This window comes from Ornithorhynchus anatinus, chromosome 4 (genome assembly GCF_004115215.2).
Source record: "Ornithorhynchus anatinus isolate Pmale09 chromosome 4, mOrnAna1.pri.v4, whole genome shotgun sequence".
NCBI classification, from domain to species: domain Eukaryota; kingdom Metazoa; phylum Chordata; class Mammalia; order Monotremata; family Ornithorhynchidae; genus Ornithorhynchus; species Ornithorhynchus anatinus.
In genome coordinates, this window is record NC_041731.1 from 31018621 (window position 1) to 31041652 (window position 23032).

General features: G+C 42.7%; 1 protein-coding gene across 7 annotated transcripts in view; it reads right to left on the reverse strand.

The window, feature by feature from the left end:
* Positions 1 to 1633: 1633 nt before the first annotated feature.
* The window catches only part of CDK5RAP2 (CDK5 regulatory subunit associated protein 2), a 139300-nt gene continuing 117901 nt past the window's right edge, over positions 1634 to 23032 (reverse strand). For 6 of the 7 annotated variants that reach the window (XM_029062453.2, XM_039911746.1, XM_029062452.2 and 3 more), the window contains 9 exons: positions 20767 to 20956; positions 20336 to 20457; positions 19263 to 19514; positions 16356 to 16436; positions 15953 to 16221; positions 14265 to 14408; positions 6588 to 6714; positions 2821 to 2867; positions 1634 to 2217 (listed from right to left, as the gene is read on the reverse strand). In XM_029062453.2, coding sequence (XP_028918286.1) covers positions 2161 to 2217; positions 2821 to 2867; positions 6588 to 6714; positions 14265 to 14408; positions 15953 to 16221; positions 16356 to 16436; positions 19263 to 19514; positions 20336 to 20457; positions 20767 to 20956 — 1289 coding nt within the window. In that variant the 3' untranslated portion in view covers positions 1634 to 2160. Of the gene's footprint in view, positions 2218 to 2820; positions 2868 to 5270; positions 5409 to 6587; positions 6715 to 14264; positions 14409 to 15952; positions 16222 to 16355; positions 16437 to 19262; positions 19515 to 20335; positions 20458 to 20766; positions 20957 to 23032 lie in introns of those variants that run through there. The other variant, XM_029062450.2, reaches the window with a different exon arrangement.

The window sequence follows — 23032 nt, forward strand, 5'->3', positions numbered from 1 at the left end:
ATCTTTTGAGTGTCTATAATTCAGCTGCTTAGTAAAATTAACTTGACATTTATAAGATTCTGCGAGGACAATATAGCTTTTTTTCAAGTTCCCAACTTCTTATTTGCAAGTTTTGAGATTTCAGTCTTAAATCAAAACTCTCAGGCTGCTCTACTCCTCTACTTCCTACCAAATAGGAACCAAGGTTTTGGTTAAGGTTGGATTTACATTAAGACCAATGAGTAATGTTAATATAAATTACTTAGAAATGTGTTTAAACTCTCTGTAGATAGCGTATCATCCTGTGGTTTTTTGCACTTGTTATCAGAGCAAGTGGTTAGTATTTCTGTATCTCCGAATTCTTTACTTTGCTACAAGTTCCTTGAGAGCCACCATCATGTCTATTAACTCTTTTGTCCTCTCACAAGCGCTTAGTTCAGTGCTCTGCACAGAGTAAGTGCTGGGAACTATTTATTCAACCAATCAACCAATGGTATTTATTGAGGGCTTACTGTATGCAGAGCACTTGCTAAATGCTTTGGAGAGTGCATTAGTGTAAAGGGATGTGAATTTAAATTAACAATGGGTTGTTTTGAGCAAATAATACTTATTTGAGTGACCACCCAGGCCTCATGTGGGAGTTTGTTTAAATCCTGTCCAGTTGTACTCCCCCAACCACTTAGTACAGTGCTCTACACACAGTAAACCCTCAATAAATACCAGTGATTCATTCCAGTTTACATTAGGAAATGACCCTGCAGGCCTGATTTTCACCAAAATCCAAACTAGTTCAATCCTACTCAGGGGTGGAACACTCACAAGTGCTGTATTCCCCTGACAAGAACTTTAAAAATGGCATTCCTGGGTCAGCCCAACAGTCTATCCAGCCTGGAATCCTGACTGGCCAAGGAATAGTTGGGGCAACCCTGTGACAGGCCACCTAACTTTTCCATCTTGAACCACTCACCCAATGCATTTATCCAAGTCTTTCTTGATTCTGATTGAGCAACTTCCAAGAGCTGTTCAGGTTTCCCTCTGAATTTTGGCGGGTGCTTTGACTTGAACAGTTGAGTGGTATTAGAAGTTCTGTTGGGAATCTTCTGCTGAGATCCAGTGACCGCAGAGGAGGGTTGGCTGAGTTTCCTCTTAGAAACATCTCCCTTTCTGCAGAATTGCTGAGGCAAGAGCTGATAGTTGAAGCAGCGGCTGGTATTAGACCCACTGCATCAACCCATCATTGCTTGGCCCTTTCTGCCCTATGACTTTCCGGAAATTCAAAGGTCCAAGCAGGATTTTTCTGTCCTCTGGTTCAAAGCCCTAGGCTTTCACTCTAGCGAAGGAGCCCAAGCCAGATACATTGTTCTCCTGTCCTTTTCCTTTCAGACTCTAAACCGTAAGCTCCTGGGACAGGGAATGTGTCTACCAACTCCACTGTACTCTACGCTCCCAGGGGCTTAGGACAGTGCTCTCTGCACAGTAAGTGCTCAATAAATGCCATTGATTGGACAGACTTTCTTGAAAGTGCTATGGGGTTTCCCAGCAGAGAAAAGGTGGAAATGGGCTTGTCCAAGTGTTGCAAATCCCTCTTGGCCTGAACAACCCCAATACTTTTTTTTCCCTAGGCTTTGAAGTTAAAATCAAATACTCAAATGCACAGGTTTAAATAAAGGTAAAATTTAATTAGCGTCTTCAGTCCAGGTAGTAGAAAGTTTGCTCAGCAAATCCAAAAGCTTATCTCAAATTCTCTTCAGGGCCACTTAATTCTAAATCTCCTTCCATCCTAAAAGCCAACATTGCTATATTGACACTTAATATATTTCAGAAAAAAAAAGCCACTTACGAGTTTGAGCTTTTGTGCTGTGGTTCTCTGGAATTCCAAATAATGAAATGGGATATGCACAAAGAGCTCCTCAAGTGAAGTCTTTCTAAACCACTTTGCTCAACTAGTACCATAGGGTGAGTTTCTAATCCTGTTTACAAAACACATCCACACTTATCTGTACAGCAAGAAGTGTTAAAAATTATTTTTTCACTGATTTAAATGAGATGGCTTCACCTGGGCATGAATTAGGGAAAGCCTTTCAATCAATAAATAGGAAACACAAGTAGAGCAAAAAACACAAGTAGTGCAGAAAAGATGCCAGCAGGGAGGCCATGCCCTTTATTAGCTGAAGTTTTTTCTCAGAATCCAGGTTGGCTGGTAACAAGCGGTCCGGAGTGAGTCATCCCTGGCTTCAGCTAAAAAGAAAAAAGAGGTTTTTTAAGCCCAAAGTGACTGAGAAAAACAAATAGATCACTTGCCTCTGAAAAACCCAAATTGGAAAATGGCCTCTCCCACATACTGCCATTGAGCAGTCTTACTGCAGCTCAAGGGGTTCCTATCTCTTCTAAACTGAAAATGGTCTCTACAGGCCCCTTCTCCTGTACTCACTGCCAGCTTCCCTACTGGAATGAGACTGGTGGGGAGGGTCCAATTCTGAAACCAAGCACCAACTGGGAGCAATGAATGCTGGATAAAGGAACAGTTCCCAGCCCGGGACTAGAGGAGAAGAAGCTTCAGCTGTGTTTGGCTGCTTCTGATGGATAAGCCAGGGAGACGCTTCCTGAATCTTACTCACATGCTGCTCTGGGGTGGGAAAAGATGGTGGCAACTGAATGGGGTTGCCATGAATAGCTGCAGGGGAATGGGGGAAAGAAGGAGAGGAGACTTCCATCTTGGAAAGAGGGAGAGTACCTGCCCCAAATTCTCTAGGAGCAGCATTTTAAAGACAAGATCCCAGTTCAGCTTTCCTACACATTGGATTCTAAGACTCTTTTGAATGCAAGTATGTGCTCTCTTACCTCAAGGTTTCCTCTGGCCTTCCTTAAGACTTCATGAGTTAAAACCACTGGAAAAAGAAAGAGCAGGTTAGGTTAGCAGGTTAGATGCGTGTCTGGTACTATCTATGAGAAGCATAGCTCTTGTAAATCTGAAAATACTGTAAGGTAGCTGGTGCGATTGGCCCTTTCAATGAACATTTTGCAGGATGAGGAAAGCACCTTAATGATGTCCAGCAGACTGCCCAGTGTGTTTGACCTGGGATTGGGAAGAAGACCACTCACCACTCACTCACCGACACAGAGCAAAGCCACCGTGGACGGGTCAGGTAAGAAGAGGAGCTACTTCTCCATTTGTTACTCACTAATGGGAAGCAGCATGTCCTGGTGGAAAGAGCATGGATCTGGGAGTCAGATGACCTATGTTCTAATCCTGGCTCTGTCACAGATCTGCTGAGTGACTTTGGGGAAGTCATTTCACTTCTCTGTGCCTTAGTTACCTCACTTGTAAATTGGGGATTAAAACTGTGAGCCCCATATGGGACTTGAACTGTGTCCAACCTGATTAACTTCTCTCTACCCCAGCACTTAGTACAGTGCCTGGCACATATTAAGCACTTAAATACCATAAAACCAAACAAAAAACAACAAAAAAACCCAGCTTCCAGATGAGTCGGTACATGCAGCAGAAGCTGTAGTCTTTAGTCCTCCCTACTTCTGCTGAAGGCGTCGTTGTCCACCAGGTGGAGGGAGGGGGAAGGTAGAATGGGAACTGCAGGCCTGCTCTCCCTCTTCTTGGATTACCACAGCCATTTGTCTCTTCCCATTGGAATGGGCTCACTTGGATGGCAACCCCCGTCTGTTGCTATTTGCTGACATTGTTTAGTTCATCCTAACCTTCATTCCTTACATAAGGAATAAACCCCATGATGGAAACCCTGAGTCACCAAATGCTAGAGGGAACAGAAAGAAAAAAGGAAGTTGGTTATTGTTTTTTGTTAATTCCAATTTCCCCAGTGTGTTTGCACTTGCTATGTGAGGGGACGTAAATGCAGTCAAAATGGCCTTGAGAAGTCCAAGCCCTTCGGTCACATGCACAGGCAGGGCATACAGATGTGAGTTTCATAGTTCACCCTCTGCACACCTGTGCTTTTTGAAGGCATCATGGTAAACCCCACTCAGGTACCCTCAGGCATCCTGAGCTACACAGGACAGAGAGTAGGATACTGGTGAAGAAAAGCTCCAGGGTGGGGGCTGCAGTTCCTTAGCAGGGTGGAGATAGGGAAGGAAGTTTCTGTCTTCCCCGGGGGCTTTACTGGTGGGTGAGAAGTGACTGCTGCTTCCAGTCACCACAGTTGGGAAATGTAAGGCCCAGAGAGCGATAGGGGGAGTATAAAGGCTTCCTGGTTCTCCTCCTCGGGATTTTGGACTGGTGAGACGTCCCAATAGCCCTTTGGTACCCACGGCGCTAGGAGCCAGGAAGAGCCAGAGATAACCCAAAAGGGGTATTTTGGCCCTAGATTTTCACCTCCTCTCTATCATCAAACCTCCCCAAGAACTGTTAATGAGTAGCAAAATTGACCACTCCAAGTTTCATTTCCTCTCTGTGTGGAGGTGAAAGGGGACAGTGAAACAGGGGGTGGCAAAAAAGAGGGAAAGCTTAAAAGCTGGAGAGTCCACCAATTAGAAAATCTGTCCTGAAACCTCATCAAAGGTGGCCTGGGCTCTTACTTTGCTCCAGCCGAAGAAAATGCCTCCGTGGCAGTGAAAGAAGAGAGGGAGATCATTAACGGCCTTTCTCTTGGCCCAAAATTTCACAGGCACCCTGGGCTTCATAGTGGAAAGAAGAATCGTGCAGGGGGATGATCAATGACTTAATATGGTAGTTTTTCCTTCTTTCCACTCAGATTTAATGATCAGCACAAATGATACAATTTAGCAGCTTCCTGTGCTTCAGTGATCTTGCTACAAGCCCGGTCAGGAAGTTTAAAACTGGTTCTAAAACTGCTTGGTAAGATCTGGGAAAATGAATCCCCCAATCACTGAAAATGGCCACAAATCTCCACCCTCCTTGCTGTATTAACAAAGACCAAAGTTAGTTTGAACCTCAAAATGAAATCCACCTCAAATGGCTTAATGAGTACATGAGATGGCTAAAGTTTTGGAAGCGGACATTTCTACGAAACACCAGAAGCCTGTGAGGGTTGAGAGGCATGGGCATTTTACCCCTAGGCAAGGTAAAATTCAAATGCAATAATTTCACATTTACAAAGCACTCTGACCATCATGCCCAGAGTTTAATAATGAGGTAAGCCATTGGGACATGTTCTAACAAGGGCAAACCAATAATGATGGAAACTTTCCATATGCCAACTCACCTCCTTGATATAAAATAGGATAAGGGACAGGTAAAGATCTGAGCCACCCAGATTCTATAAGGGAGGAAAATCTGACTTACATTTTTAATGGAAGAGTAATATATTGTTCTTTGTATTTACATATACTCCAGTATCTCCTGAAACTCAGCTCTCTTAAGGGCACTCTATGGCCTTAGGCAGTGGATCAAACATTTGCCCATTTGGATGGGCCACCTTCTGACTACGACTTCTAGCCTAAGGGAGAGGAATGGAGATGAGACAATGGGACAGGTGAGCAAGCGTGATTTTTTATTATTACCAGATGCCTTTTGAGTCGTTTCCGATTCAGGCAACTCTATGGATATATTTTCTCCAGTACATCCTATCTTCGCCCGTAATCCACAACCTTGCTAAGGGATTTTCTGTTATCATTGTTATGGTTTCTATCCATCTAGCTCCTGGTCTGATTTTTTTACTGGTAAGTAAAACTCAACATGTTACCTCAAATTGGGCAGTATAAGTGACTTGCTCTGAAATCCCTAGAAGGTGGTATTAGGATTCATTCTTAATCTTCCCTGGGTGCAAAGGGACCAAGCAATCTCCCCATTTTACAGATTGGGAAAACTAAGAGAGATAAGACTAGGTTCAAACAAATCATTCTGTAAATTCAGGTTCCAGACCCCTGATTGGGGCTTGGATTACCAAACGGCTCTGAAACCAAGACAGATTTAATTTAAACCCTTGAAAATCAAATGCTACAGAAATGAAAAAAAGAATCCACCCCTCTGAGACCTGTTTCCTGGTTCTGAATGTCATCCCCACTGGTGGCAGAACCAGAAGATGCACTGAAGCTTAAATTACCTTTGTCTCACTGCTCCAAAACACAGGAAATAAACCTAAATTCCCATTGAAGCAGGTGACCAGTGGGGACATATTCTCACTTCTTCTTGCCCAGACTGAGTTTCTTTCTCATGGGCCACCAAAGGCTAAGGAAACTGTTTAGATACCTTCCTTGGCGGGAGCAGTGTGAGTAAGCTCTGTGCTGCATGAAAATGCTCGGGGAGTAATCAGGGAAGGATGAGGCTTCTGAATGGGAAACTGCAGCAACACCATTTTCACGGGAGGGGATGTACAGCGTCAAAAATCCCCTCAGGACAGAGGCAATGACGTAGGTAAACGGAGTAACTCAGGAGTCTATTCTGCTGACAACAGGAATTAACTTAAACCCTGCTGGAGGAGAGCCTAATCTTTACAAATGCTGTGAACTAAAAGGAATGTTCAAAATGAATGATTAAGAGCCTCTAAAGCAACTTCGGCTGGAGTAAAAGGATTAGGTCCAGAAAAACTAAAAGCAGCAAACTCCAATTGAGGAGCCTGACACAGGTTTGGGAACAGAGAATCCTGGGGGCATTCAGAAAGGTAATGTTTACTAACACTGATCGAAGATGACTTTCTCCTGATGTTTCCTCAGCTGCAGATTTTTGACGGTGCAGTGAAGCTTCTTCTCTTGCTCAGACATTTTCTTACGCAGCCTGATGACTTCAGCTTTCATTTCTTCACCCTAAAATGGAAATGTGTTGGTATGTAAATGGTTTAAAATGTATTATCTTTTTATTAGTGTTAACTTATACATTCCCTACTCCTAACACTACACATTCACATCCCTCTGATCTACATTTACCTATGGTTAAAAGTCCCTTTTTATACTATTTTAATGTTTCCTGTTGGTCTACTAATTAATAATTATTATTATTATATTTGCTAAGCACTTACCATGTGCAGAGCACTGTACTAACTACTTGGGAGATTACAAGAGAGTTGGTAAGCACATTCCCAGCCCTTAAGAAGCTTAAGGTCTAGAAGGGCAGTCAGACATTAATATAAACTATGGATACAGAAATAAGTCCCATGGGTGGGTTGAATACCAAGTACCCAAAGGGTTCAGATGCAAGTGCATAGATAATGCCCGAGACAGGGAGTCGGGGAAAGAGGGCTTAACTGGAGAAGATGTGACCTTATAGTATTTATTGATCACATACTGTATGTACAGCACTGTACTAAGTACTTGGGACAATACATAGAGTTAGTAGAAGTGATCCTTGTCCTCAAGGATCTGACAATCTAAGAGAGAAGACAGACCCTGAACAACTTAGAGGAAAAAGGAGAATTGATTATGTGTATCAACCAGTGCTTAAGTTTATATGTGCACAAATGCTAAAGCAGTAGGTGAAGGGATATGCCTTGGGGAGAAGAGAAATTAAATGGGGAAGGTTTCTGAAAGAGATGTGATTTCACAACGTCTTTGAAGACTGGGGTGAGGGGAGAGAGTTTCATGATGGGATCGTGAGACGGCATAGTGAGGTTACCTTGAGCGGAATGAAGATTATGGGCTGTGGTGTAGTGGGAAAAGAGAGTAGATAAATAGGGGCAAGAAAGCTGATTAAGGGCCTTAAAGGCAATGGTCAGGATTTTTTTCTTGGTGTGGAGAAGGGGTAATGATTGAAAGGTTTTGTCGAGAGGGGAGATGTGGGCAGAATGTCATTTTAGAAAGATGATCCAGGCAGCAGAGTAAATTATGGAATGGAGAGGGAAGAGATTGAAGCTGGGGCTGCCAGTGAGGCCAAGACATGACAAGTCCCTGGACCAGCATGGGGGCAGTTTGAACTGAGGGGAAGTGACCAATCCTGGAAATTCTGTGAAGGAAAAATTACCAGGATTTCATTGTGGGCAGTCAATCAAGTGTATTTATTGAGTGCTTACTGTGTGCAGAGCACTATACTAAGCATTTGGGAGAGTACAATATAATAGACACATTCACTGCTCACAACAAGCTCACAGTCTAGAGCTATGAGTCTACCAATTCTGTTATATTGTATTCTCCCAAGGATTTAGTACAATGCTTTGCACACAGTAAATACAGCTGATTGATTTAGTGACTGAATATGCGGGTTGAAAGAGAAGTAGTCAAGGATAGTGTCAGTCAAATCAATTGTATTTGAGTGCTTACTCTGTGCATAGCACTGTATTAAGCTCTTAGCATTGTACTATGTGCCAAAGTAGTGGACGTCAGAGATGGGGTGGATGGCGGTATTGCCAATTATGATGGGAAACTAGATGTGGGAGGAAGATGCCATTAGTTTTAGAAATAGTGAACTTAGATTTCTGGTATGACAGTTGAGATATTGTGGAAATACAAGATTGCAGAGGCAGTGAGCAGTCGGGACTAGCAAGGTGGATTTGGAGTCATCCAGGCAGCAGATAACCTGGGCAATTTTTTTTCTAGTGGTATCTGTTATGCATTTACTATGTGCCAGGCCCATACTATGTGCCAGGTACTAAGCACTGGGATAGATACAAAATAATTGGGTTAGACATAGTACTTGTCCTTCACAGTCTTAATCCCCATTTTAGAACTGAGGAACAGAGAAATGAAGTAAATTGCCCAACATCACACAGCAGGCAAGTGGAGGAGACAGGATTAGAGAACCCAGGTCCTTCTGACTCCCAGGCCTATGCTCTATCCACTACACCACACTGCTGCCCAATGAAAGCTAATTAAGTGGAGTGAGTCTAAGGGAGTTTTAAAGCCACTGTTTTCCTAATCAGAAGGCAGCCCAAGATGGTTAAAGATGGTTAAATGCAACAATCTCTGTGAGCCCAAGGTTACATTAACAATAATAATAATAATAATAATGTTGGTATTTGTTAAGTGCTTACTATGTGCAAAGCACCATTCTAAGCACTGGGGAGGATACAAGGTGATCAGGTTGTCCCACGTTGGGTACACAGTCTTAATCCCCATTTTACAGATGAGGTAACTGAGGCCCAGAGAAGTTGTGACTTGCCCAAAGTCACACAGCTAACAAGCGGCGGAGCCGGGATTTGAACCCATGATCTCTGACTCCCCAACCCGTGCTCTTTCCACTGAGCCACGCTGCTTCTCTTGTATTCTCTTGTTTTCTTATCTTAAAACAGCACGCTGTTTCAATACATTTGAAACAATGGTTACAATTCTGGAGGTGGGCAAGGCTGTGTGGTAGAATGGGCTAAAGTAAAAGAAATCAAAATTATCAATGCCTGATATTTGCCAGGGCACATAACTCTTCCCTGTAATCATAGATTTGCATTTTGTATCAAGCAGATAAAGGCTTAGGAGGGAAAGGGGCTCGGTGTATTACCTGAGTCTCCCAAATGCTTAGTACAATGCTCTGCATACAGTAAGTGTTCAATAAATACCACTTACTGAATAACTGTTAGTGGTAAGCACAGGCCAGGGCTTTGTCAGACTATTGAGCCTTTGATTATTTGAAATTATTACCTGATTTTCTTGTATCTAGCCCAGTGCTTAGTACAAGTCTCAGCAAGTGCTTAACAAATACCATAAATATTATTACTATCGAGAGGTGAGAAACAGAGGTGGAGAGGATGAAAGTAATTAAAGTGTTGAAAAGGAAACTGTAGAGAGAGGTTTAAGAATAGAGATTGACAGAGAGAGATAGCGATAGCTTTAACCCAGCATCACAAGATGCCATCAGAAACATGAAACAGCCTTTAAAAAGTTGCAGCAAGAGAAATTCAGATTCCATAAAACTGGCCAGAAATTCATTCCCTTTCAGACTTTGGAAATGGGGGAGACTTGTGCGGTTGCAGTTGCACCTCTGCCAGAGAACTTCAGGAAGAGGAGAGACACTCCTCTGGGAATCAAAGTAATGTAGTTCTCTTTGAAAAAGTCATGTTTGTGGAACTTAAGTCTGCATACCTTCAACTTGAAATCTGTTATCGTTATTAGCCTAATTTTACAAACGTGCAGCCAGTCCCAGCAAGGCATTTTTCAAAAACCACCGGATTGGATTCAGTTCTTGGCAGAAGCAGGCCGGGTGGGCAATCTCTGGGCTTATTTCCATCCTCGTGGTTCTGGGACTCTTTTAGAAACGGCCTGCATGGTTTCTATTTAAAGTCACACTTCCTGAGTTTTTGAAAACACTATAAAGCCTTAAAAAAAAATGGGTTGGATTTTTGCTTCTTCAGAGTCCAAAATCTCCAAGTTGATCGCCTTAGGCACTGGACAGTCAGAAAAAACCAGAAGGGATCTCATGATGTTCTACAGCTTACATTGGTGGCTGCCTTACTTTTACACCAAGTGTCCTGAGGAACTGACAAGCCCTTCGGATAGAAATGGAGGTGAAATTGCTTAAATTTTGAGGTGAACCTGGGGCTCACATGCTCCTATTCACTTTCTGGTAGTTGTCTGGCTGGCCCTTGGGGTCTAGGGGCATTATCTGACCGTTAGAGGAAAAAAGATTTACATGTAATCTTAAGGATTTTTCATGGTACTTATGAAGCATTTACTATTTGCTGGGCACAGGATTAAGTACTGGAGTAGATACAAGGTAATCAATGTTGGTATTTGTTAAGCGCTTACTATGTGCCGAGCACTGTTCTAAGCGCTGGGGTAGACACAGGGGAATCAGGTTGTCCCACGTGGGGCTCACAGTCTTAATCCCCATTTTACAGATGAGGTAACTGAGGCACCGAGAAGTTAAGTGACTTGCCCAAAGTCACACAGTTGACAAGTGGCAGAGCCGGGGTTCGAACCCATGAACTCTGACTCCAAAGCCCGTGCTCTTTCCAGTGAGCCACGCTGCTGGACACAGTCCATATAACAATAATAATAATAATAATGTTGGTATTTGTTAAGTGCTTACTATGTGCCGAGCACTGTTCTAAGCGCTGGGGTAGATACAGGGTAATCAGATTGTCCCACATGAGGCTCACAGTTAATCCCCATTTTACAGATGGGGTAACTGAGGCACAGAGAAGTGAAGTGACTTGCCCATAGTCACACAGCAGACAAGGGGCAGAGCTGGCATTAGAACCTAGGTCCTCTGACCTCCCAGTCCCATCTCTATTCACTAGGCCACGCTGCTTCTCAGTTCTGAGAAGTATATTCCTCATCTTGGAGAATCTGAAACCAACAGAGAAACAGGACTAAAGCACAATATCATTCTTGACTTGGAATGTACTGACTCACTCGAAGTTTCCTTTGCTAGATTTTATAAGAGCTGAAGGAGAGATTTAAATGGTTGTTGGCTAGCTCTAATGTCATTAAAATGTCATGTAAAATTTCTCGCTGTCTATACTGGTTTGGGAGAAGACCTTGTAACTACATTCATTCACTCAGTAGTCTTTAGTGAATACAAGGAGGAATTATCATTACCATTTCAGGCGTGAGTTCTCCAATGTCACCTCCAAACTCCCTCATCTTTCCCACCCATCTCTCATGATCTCCCATCTGCTTTCAAAATTTACTCTTTCTACCTATGTTCCTGACCCTCTCCCTTCCCCTAACCACCATATTTATCTGCTCTCTAACAAGCTTAACTCTCCCCTTCACTTAAAATGTCTCCTTTGGATCCTCCAGCTCCCATGCCCTGCCCAAACTCCTCGAACAAGTTGTCTATACCTGGTGCCTATACTTTCTCTCCCCAACCTGCTACAATCTAATTAGGGTTAGCCTTCCCTGGATCCTCCAGCTATCCCACCATTTCTGTGCTCCCATGCCTGCCCAAACTTCCTGAACAGTCTGCATACAGTTGGTGCCTTTACTTCTTCTACTCAACCCACTACAATCTGGTTTCTGCCCCTCTTACTTCACTATGTCCATGATTTCACTGATGACCTCCTCCTTGCCAAATCCAACTGGTACAACTCTATCCTAATCATCCTTCACCTCTTGGCCGCCTTTGACACTGGACCACCCCTCTCTCCTGGAAAAGCTATCTAAACTTGGTTTCAGCAACACAATTTCTTCCGCTAGCTCCACTTCTGCCTCTCATCCCCTATGTTCTGCATCCCTAGAGCACTTCTGTACAGATATTACATACTCTACTACTTCCTTCTCTTTGCATTTTAAGTGCCTGTCTTCCTTCTAGATTGCCAGCTCCTTGAGGGCAGGGATCTGCCTATCCTTCTCACTTTAAACTCACTCACTCTTATGGTTTCAGGCACTACGTCTATGCAGATGATTCCCAACCATCTCTCACTAGCCTTGACCTCCTGTTTCCAGGCATCTTTGCATGGCACAGCAGAGCATGGGCCTGGGAGTCAGATGGTCATGGGTTCTAATCCCAGCTCTGCCACTTGTCTGTTCTGTGACCTTGGGCAAGTCGCTTTACTTCTCTATGTCTCTGTTACTTCATCTGTAAAATGGGGATTGAGATTTTGAGCCCCACATGGGACAGATCTCTGCCCAACCCAATTTGCTTGTATCTACCCCAGTGCGTAGTACAGTGCCTGGCCCATAGTAAGCACTAACATATACCATAATAATAATTAAAACTGAACTCCTAATCTTCCCTCCATATCCATTCCTGAATCACTCACATTCAGTAGATCACTATATCCTGCGCTTAGAGCAGTGCTCTGCACAGAGTAGGGTTCAATATATACCACTGGCTGACTGGGAAACAAACTATATAATATATATATGTTCAGAGGGAGCAGCAAGGAAAATAGAGTTGGTGGTAATAGAGTATGGAAAAATGGAATAAATGGGTACATGCAAAAATACTGCAGCATGTTAACTGTGTTCTTGAAAAACCTTGTTTTAGAGGAAAATTGTACTACAGTAACGGTTGACTTGAATGAAATTAACAGGTAGGTGGTTGTAAGATTTCACTATGACTGATATTTTTCTATTCCAATTCCTATGTCATGTCTAGCTCTAGCAGAAGGCTACACATCCTTGCCACTCTTTGGTATTTTTATGTATTAAGTACTGTAAAACTTTCAAAACACAGTCCTGTAGGGTACACTGCCACAAGGCAGAGGCTGGCAAGCATCAAAACATCACTGCTTTGACTTGCACCTTGCACACAACCATTTCTTCCTATACTGCATTTGCTTGTGCCAATTTATAGATTGCATTATACCCAATTGTGTTTTGGGAACAATGTTCCCTAATTCTTCCTTTGTGTTCTATCCAAATTGTGCAAGGAAAACACAAATTATAGCAGAAATGAATTCTAAGTAAGTATCTCAGACAAGGGAGAATACAACTTCCTTCTCCCAAGACCACTTTAAATAATCCCTTCCAAGAAACCTGCCCTGATTAACAGAGCTGAAAATCCAAACCTCCTCCTAGTTAAGATTTTTTTTGTTCTGATTGGGTGAGTAGAACATTCTCAGACACTTTCCAAACAGCTTCTTAAGATGACTGGGCCTATGTCTTCTAACAGTGCCTAGCTGTCTCTGGTCAACATTAACTAATAATGGAGAGGGAAAGTGTTCCAACAGTAATGTTCACATGGCAGCTGAGTTACTCAGATGAATTCATCTACATGATGCCTGAGTTGACACTGAACTTCTGCTTAAGTCTATTCTCCCAAACAGTGCTCTGCACACAGTGACTGCTCAAAAAAACACCATTGATTGATTAATTCTTACCATGGAGACTTCAGAATTTATGACATGAGACAAGGCTGGAACAGAGTTGCTTGCCCTTTGATTCTTGCAGACACAGGAATCCCAAAAATATGAATTCTAAAATGTGTGGATGTTTTATTTGTTTTGTGACCCAGGGTAAAAGAGGCTATGGCATTCATCATGTGAATGCGTGGGCCACTTTTGGCCATTGGAAATGGCAAGCTCATGGAGAGCAAAGAGTTGGTCTGTGGCTTCCTGTAGCACCTAGCACAGTGAAAATGAAGGCTTATAATATAAATACTGTTTGGAAAAATCAGCTTTTAGGGCCCATCCTCAGGTCTTGGCATTATTTGGTTTGTCCCTAAAGGCAGACAGAACTGACCAATGGGGGTTTGGGTGGCTGTACATGTTTAATTTGTAAACTCTATTTTATTTCTAATTCAGGCCAGTGCATGCACATTTTCCTGGCCCTGCCTGTGGGATAGCATCTCCCTCTGCCAGCAGCAGTGGGAATTTTGCCTTATCTGCTTTGCACACACAATCAATGGAGAAATGCTGACTGAAGACTCTGGAACTTGTACAGAGGATTCGATCCCCCTAGTGTGTTTCACAGGTGACCAACTTGTGTCTGGAAAGATGCTTTCCTTTTAAAAATTAATGTCTTTGTCGCTGCATGAAATAGTATACCTGATTAGAGGGAAGAGTACAGTGGCCGTTTATGGGAAGTGAAACCCTCCAGAGAAGCTTCAATAAACGAGCTGCCTCTTCTAATATCTGCTGTGCTGTGTTAACGCTGGCAGAAAAGCTATTCAGCGATGCCTGGTCTGGAACCTACATAGGAGGATTAGAAACATGTTATATTTCGTCCGCAAAAGATTATGAAAATGTAAGCTTTAATTAGTGGTATAAATCCTCATGCTATGATATTCAGGCTTAATATGATGAACAAGGGTATGGCGCCAGGAGAAGCTAACCTAATTTACTGGTATCTAAGACTGTTAAATTATACATTATAAAATAATTTGGAGGGATTTAAATCTAATCAATAACGGTGATTGATAATCGGTTGCATTTACTGTATTTTCTAGGACACGTGGAAAATGCTTGGCAAGTTTTTGCCTTCCTTATTTGCATTTCATGCCTTGGTCATTTGAAAGTCAAATGACTCCAGACATCAATTTAAGCAATATAGATGTTTCTTCCTTTAGCAGACCCTTTTAAACTGTTCTATTTAATGCTAAAATGACTATCAGGGCACCCTATAAAACATTTTCCCAGGCTGACAGATGAAAAAACAAACTGGAGAAACTGTATAAATGTGAAAATGAGGGAGGAGGCACAAAATCCCCGGGGGGGGGGAATGAAATGCAGAAATGATGGAGTAAGGACACCACCTCTGTTCACCCCACAACACTCACACACCCCCCCCCTTCCCCTCCCACCTGGTTTGAATGTTTGTTTAGCATTATCATCTAAAAGAAGCCTCCTGTCATTCAAAAATATCCAATTTGCTAAGTAGTTTGAAACTTTGGAGATGTAAGGCTTGACGGTAGTCAGCAAATTGGGCACCTTGTTGCTTTTATCTTTACACCAACAAAACAAGGCATACCTTGCCAGATGATTAATTCTAAAGATGCTATCGGGATCTTAAATGGGTTATGGGAAAATTCAAGCTACTTCGGAGAGCTTCTTTAGCTGGCAGCCAAGTCAGATTTGGGAGTGAAAGCATATGAATCGGGCTGGGACGCTGGTTTTCATAATGTATTATCTATCCCATGTTCAAAATCTGCCACAGTGTCTTCTACCAGCCAGCTTCAGCCTGAGTGGGATTGAAACCTGAGGATGAAGAGTTCTCATCTCCCCCGTTGCCCAACCTCCTCTTGCTAAACAGACTGGCTAAAATTTGTCTTTCTCTATCAGAACCTCCTCTGCTCCCCTAGAAGAGCATGAAGGTTTGGAATGGGTTCTAACTGACCCAGGGCCATGCCACTAACTAGAGGACACGTCATTGTAAACAAAGGGCAGCTGTCTCCAATGCAAGCTGTAGGCCTGAGTGTGTGCAGAGCAAACCGAACCTACTTCTTTGAAAAACAGGTAAAGTTAAAGCTGCCCAACTGTAATGACGATGTCTGGAACAGTCTAGAAGGAGAGGGCTTCCTAACTTCACTAATCCAGGATTAAAATAACAGCGCTGGCAGGAAAAAAAACAAACATTAGAAGTATCTATTTCTTAGAAACATACATCCACGAAGAATGAGAACTTACCTCCAATACCAGCTGCTACCGTGTCTGATGCAGCGGTACCCAATTTGTAAATATTTAATCCTAACCCAATGACCAGGTGACTAATTTTCCTCTGGTGTCAGCCTGTTTACCTTGAATCCAGTTTCTTGGTTTTTCAGGCCAGTGATGCCCAGAAGATGAGTTTCCATTTCAGATAACTGCTTCTGCCCTTCGGAGATCTGCTTGCGCAAAGCATTATAATCCTCAATCAATCCAAGTATATGGCGTCCGTTCTTGTTTGCCCACATGCGGTGGCCAGGGACCAGGCGTGGCGGGGTGCACAGGGAGCTGGAAGCGGATCCACTGCTACAGCACGAAGAGCTGTCTAAATCCTCCACTGAGGCCAGAGGCGTCTCTGAAGCTGGAAAACAGGAAGTAGGAGTCTTACTTCTTAAAGGTCACACTTTCCCTCTATTTACCCGACAGTTTCATCTCAGAGAGCAGATATGGGTTAGAGAATACACTTATTGAATGGATTCTTGTCTGCGCGGGTACCTGATTTTGGTGGGGTTGGCAGGCCAGGATTCAGCATCTCACACTTACTATTGCCTTCTTCAAGGGAGAGCTCATTTCCAGCTGGTGGGAAGGGAGAGAGAGAGACCACATTTGAGGCATACGTGTTCAAAAACTTGAAAAAGAGGTCTGGTGGAGGGGAGAAACTAACTTGACTAAAATTAAGTTACCTCTCCCAGCTAAGACTTCAACATTTCAGGCGGCTAAACCATTAAGAAAGGTGCTTGCTTTGGAAGGAACACAAAAAGCAGCTGCAGAGAAAGCACAGGCAGCCAGTGGCCTTTAAATTTGAACTTTTAAAAATGAGACACTTTAACATCTATTTTGTAGTTTTATATTTAAGGGGAAATCATTGCTGGCTGACAACGCTATTTTTCTAGGCGGCAGCTGCCCCAATTTTGCATTGTTGATTTGGAGGCAGTTGGTGAAGAAATCACTACAACTAACCACTCTCCTGGCCGGGTTTCTTTCTAGTCCTTATTCCCCCTGAGGAGCCGTGAGGCTGACTGGTCATTTTTGGTTCTCCTGCTAATTCTTCCCCACTGTCCCCCTCTTCCCCACTCCTTGCTCCAACCCACTAAAAGTCTCTGCACCACAGACCCCCTCCCTAGGTACCATTCGAGGGCCACCGTGTCCACAGAGAGCCTCTGTTCGACCAATTGCTGAAAAGTGGGACCCCTGGAGTTGGACACCCTTGACCACCGACTGTAAGATGGCTATTTGATGGTAATTTTAAACCTAAAGATTTTTTTTCAAGTTCAATTTTAACTCTTGGCCAGCTCACACACAATATGCAACTGTATTTGAGGGGGTGGTTTGTTTTTCCAGCAAGAACTGTCACTAAATCCTAGACTACTGTACCGGTGGAAGCTTGAAAGAGAGAGAAAAGTTTCAGTTCTGCAGCAGTGCTGGAGTTGGTAGCACCACACACCCTGCTTAATCCGGCTCGGAGAGGAGGGAAGCACAACATGGGGTAAGAATTACAATCTTCAGGGGAAGACACACACTAGGTGAGAGCCGACTGGTTCTCTACTAAGGCACCTGTGGCTAATGAAGTAGCTAAACAAATAGGTGGGCTTTTAAAGCACAAAAGTGTACACAGCAGGAAGATAAAAGTAGAGAAGGCCAGGCACCTGCGATCAACCGCAAGGGGAATTAGAGCGTGAGGAGCCCTGCTTTTATCCATTTTGGATCTACATGTCAAACAAAATGATAAAGTGACACATAAATCTAAAGTTTGCGATGGTTATTGAGAAATCCAAAAAGCTGTGTGCATTTCATACCCAGGGAATGAACAGTTTACTAAACTTCCCTCAAACTCGATTGGGTACAACATTACTGTCTGACAGTGATGCAAATAAAGATGAAATATGCCTCAAGGATATATGTATAGAGAGAAATGGATTACCCAGTGCATTTGCTGATTGTTCTAGAGAAATGCAAATGCTACTGTAGCAAATGTTGCCCTTGATGTACCAATGTTGGAATAAATAGCCCCTGGTTAACCAAATGAATGTAGGAAAGCTAATCTAAATTGAATCAGGAGCCCCACATTTTTGTCCCTTGAGAGAAGTTGGAGACTATACTTAAGTCCATATCTGTAATTTATTTTAATGTCTGTCTCTCCCTCCATGCTGTAAGTTTGTGGGCAGGGAACCTGCCTTCCAACTCTTGATGTATTGTACATTCCTGAGCACTTACTACAGTACTCTGCACAAAGAGAGCACTCAATAAATCCCACTGACTATGAAGCCCCATAGTGTAAGTTTGACTTGGAAACCAGGTAGCTAGGAAGAGCTGGCTCAAGATCATTAGTAGGAGAAGTTGAGTCTCCCTCAAGCAGCTCCACCTTCCTGAACTTCAGGGAAAGGAGAGAAGCCTTTCTAGACAGTAATCTTTGTGTTGGACTCACACTTTGATAAGAAGTAACTCTTCATTCCATCAAATCTTATACTTAATTGAATGCAATTTCACCATTCAATCCATCAATGGTATTTATTGAGTGCTTACTATGTGCAGAGCACTGAACTAAGCACTTGGCAGAGTACAATACAACAAATTAGCACATAAATCCCCTGCCCATAACGAGCTTCATTCAGCCTTCCGCTAATCCAGGTTGTATAGGAGTTGGAAAGACCATTGGGTTTACCAAGCAAATTGAGAGAGAAAGAGCCATTTAACTTTACCCCAAATGAAGATCCAGAGCTAGGCCCCAGGGCCCTGTCAATCAATCACTTGTATTTATTGAGCACTTACTATGTGCAGACCACTGGATTGAGCACTTGGGAGAGTACAATATAACAGAGTTGGTACCTGTTCCCTGCCCATGACAGCTTTCCAGACCAGAGTCTGGAACGATAATTATTGCAATATTATTGATAATAATAAAAATAATAGTGGTACTTTAAGTGCTTACTATGTGCCAAGCACTGTTCTAAGTGCTAGGGATGATACTAGTTAATCAAGTTGGACACAATCCTTGTCCCACATGAGGCTCACACATCTTCATTTTACAGCCGAGGTAACTGAGGCACAGAGAAGTTACATGACTTGCCCAAGGTCACAGCAGACATGTGGCAGAGCCAAGATTAGAACTCAGGTCCTTCTGACTCCCAGGGCCGTGCTCTATCTACTAAGATACATTGCTACCTCTACCCAGTTACCCAGGCTTGGCCTGCTGACATCTAGGGTTAGGACCTGAAAAGGGTCAAGGTTGCACAGGCCTAGCAGCACCACCCCATTCTCCAACCCCATAATAGGGCTTTCTACTCCCCCTATCTTGGGTTATTTCTGTATCCGGCAGAGCTTTCCTGCACCTGCTCACACTCGCAAGCACATACTTCAAAGCTAGAATTAGGGAGAGGGATTATTAGGAAGTAAATGCAGTACCATTATTTCCTCTACAATGCTGCCATTCTTGTTTCGAAAGGTGGTTGATGTTCAAAGTCTGCACCGATCCCTCTAATTCTCTCTCTCCTTTGGAAAGCTGCTCCTCTAATTTTCTTCGTAAGGCATTGTTGGTTTCTATGCTTCTTTCAAGTTGCACCCGCAAGCTTTGTATCTCTGTCAGAAGTTCGGCTAAGTCAAGCAGATTATTTTGATCTTTTCTGCATTCTTCAGCTGCAGCTGCTTGCCTAGGATCTGTGGCATTTTAAAAAGAACCCCCTTTTAACAGCTCTGACAATTAAAACGTTACCCATCAAAAACACCACTGAATGTTTATTAAACAAATAACTTTTATATTTCCCTCCATTAAGACTAGGCTACAAAGAATTTAAAATAAGGGTTTAACTAAAAAACAAAAACACTGGCAGATTTAATTGTGGCTTCTTCTCAAGTTGAATTAGAGCTGGAAATTAATTTTCACTTCCAACCATAAAAGCTAGCAAATTGCATAGAAAAATCAAAAATTATATCTAGTAGTAATAAAGTCTCTCTGGTATAGAATTTAAAAAGGGGTTGTTTTTAGGGATGTGCACTCCATTTCAAGGCATAAATAGAGGGGAGGTCAAGGAACTGTTAACTTTGGGAATTGTGCAATCACCCATCTCTAGAAAAAACTACCAGTAAGAAAGCAGGTCTGGGGACAATTATTCAACAAACTCCAGACTGAATTTTAGGGATTTGGGACTTTGTGGCACTGGAAAATGTGCCCTTAGCTCATGCACATGAAGCCTCTGCCCAGAAGGGGCAAGTGGGGAGGAGAAAAATTTGAAAAGGGAATAATTTTAAAAACTAAAAAAGTGTCTTTGTGCCATATTAAGAGAAAGAAAGAAATCCTTAGGGTTTGGCTACTGTGCGGCTCATGTCAAAGGGTGCTGATGCTGTTCTCCTGCTCTAAGGTCTCTCATCTTTCTACTGATTAGTTGAGGCCGAGTTTAATTTAAGATCTGATGAGATCGCAGCTCAAGATGCTGTGGCTGGATGAATCAAAAGAACAGACATGATTGCATATTTTCTACCTATCGGTCTTCTGCTCGCTTCATCCAACTTTTCATACACCTTGAGTTCAACTCTTAGCGACTGCAGTAATTTGTCATTCGCGGATAGTTGCTGTTGCTTTACATTCATTTCCGTCTGCAACCTGCAAAATCCCATCGTGGTGGAAGTTAAAGGTTAAATTTGGTTTATTCAAACAATTGGAGTGTAAAATACACACAAATCTATTTAAATTTCACAGGACAGACTCTGCCCTTAGACACAGGTCTGAAACTCCCCCACTGGCTTGGGCGGGGGCTACATTCATGTATAACCAAGGGCAGGGTCTGGCCTCTTCGGAATTAAACAGCTTTCCTGAATGTTAACAAGGCTGGCAAAAAACATGCATACAAAGCTGACTTATTTACCCCTCAGATATCGGAAATGAAAGTTTAAACAGAGCCACAATCAATACCTGTTTAATTCGTTACGATTGCTGTAAATCTCATGAGTCAGAAGCCTGTTGTCTTTCTCCTTCTCGCTGACTTGTTTCTGCAACCTTTCATTTTCTTTCTTCACACATTCGTAATCCCTGTGAAGGTGCTCAATGATCACATCCTTCTTGGACAGAGATTCTCGTAATTTTTCATTTTCCTTTTGTTTATCTGCAAACAGAAGCAATGCTGTTTGTAATGGGAACCATTTGTTCTAAAACTGTCTTACCCAAATACAGCTCTTCAAATTAAGTACTGGGAGAGTAAAAATAGAAAAAAGATTTAATCTGGCTTTTATGATTTTAGTATTCCAATTATCTTGTGCATTTTGGGCAGATAGATCTGTCAGAATCCAGAATACAGATTAAACTTCACCGGAATGAATTGGTCTTTTTAATTCTCTATTAAATAATGAGCCGTGCAAATCTAGTTTCTTTGCCTTCTCAAAGCAAATGATGGGGAGAAACAAAGAAGGCACGAAATCTGTGATAAAGCTGAGTTAATGGGAACGGGTCTGGTATGTGGGGTTTTGAAAGGCTGTCTCCTCCCCTCATCCATGTTTATACTGGGGAATGTCACACATGCCTTTTGCTGAGGCTTCTAGTCTCAGCTCTGTGGGACCCTCATCTCTGAGCAGGCACTGGCTAAAAAAAAATGGAAATGTACAGTAAAAGCTAAATATTTACAGTAGGATTAGTGTGGCCTAGTGGAAAGAGCATGAGCCTGAGAGTCAGAGGACCTGGGTTCTAATCCTATTTCTGCCACCTAACTGCTGTGTGACTTTGGGCAAGTCAACTTCTCTGGGCCTCAGTTACCTCATCTGTAAAATAGGGATTCTTTTTTTTTAATAGTATTTGTTAAGTTCTTACTATGTGTCGAGCACTGTACTAAATGCTGGGGTAGATACAAGCTAATCAGTATGGACACAGTCCATACCCCACATGGGGCTCACAGTTTTAACTTCCTTTTACAGATGAAGTCATTGAGGCAACAGAGAAGTTACATGACAGGCCCAAGGTCATACACAGCAGACGAATGGCGGAGCTGGAATTAGAACCCAGGTCCTGCCAACTCCCTGACTGTGCTCTATCCATTAGGCACACTGACTCACAATTCAATACCTGCTTCCCCCTCCCACTTAGATTGTGAGCCCTGTGTGGAAAAGGGGCTGTATCTGACCTGATTATCTTGTCTCTACCCCACGCTTGGAGTAGTGTTTGACACGAAGTAAGCACTTAACAAATGCCACAGTTATTATGAAAGCTCCCTACCTGGACTTCCTCGATTCCCATTTTGAGAGGGCCTTTACCCTTCCTGGGGCCAATCCTTCCAACAAGAAAAATAAACTGCTACTGGTTGGATGGGCAGGAGCTCTTTCAGACCTGGAGAGAATTCCTCGGCCTCTAGCAAATTCCCATCTCTAGTTAATTGGCCCTCTGAAATCTACACTGACTAGGTTCACTGCTATTATTATTATAGACTTTCAGCATAACAATCCACCCACTCCAAAGGTAGGGCAATATAACACTATTTCCTCAAGTTTAGCTCACTGAATAATAATAATAATAATTGTGGTACTTACTGGTTCACAGTTCAAGATACTCCTTGTCCCACATGGGGCTCACAATCTAAGAGAGAGAATAGGTATTTCATCCCCATTTTTAAAGATGAGAAAACTGAATCCCAGAGAAGTAAAGTGACTTGCCCGAGATCACAGGCTGGGAAGCAGCATGGCCTAGTGGAAATATCTCAGACCTGGGAGTAAGAAGGATCTGGGTTCTAATCCAGGCCCACGTGGGACACAGACTGTGTCCTACTTGATAAGCTTGGATCTATCTCCATGCTTAGTACAGTTGCCTGACACACAGTAAGCATTTAATAAATGCCATTAAAAAAAAATTCTGGGTTTGTACTGGATCTTTGCCAGCACCTTGGGCTGATTTAATGATTGCCCCAATAGGGGTGAGACTAGACAGACATGAAACGTAATGTCAAGGTGAGGCAACAAACTCTAACCTATTAATGTTAACAAGACTAAAATCTTCCAGCTTTGGGAAAACCCCAGTGGTCTGGGGTACCACTGTTTCAAAGACATATCCTCCCCTGTGGAATATATCTATCTAGGGGCTCAGCCTTAATTTAGCTAAGAGTGGGTGGCTCAAAGGATCAGGAAGCAAATGCAGTTTAGGAAGATATATAGAGGCAAGTTTTCTAACAAAATACTTGCTAGCACACTTGCACTTTCTG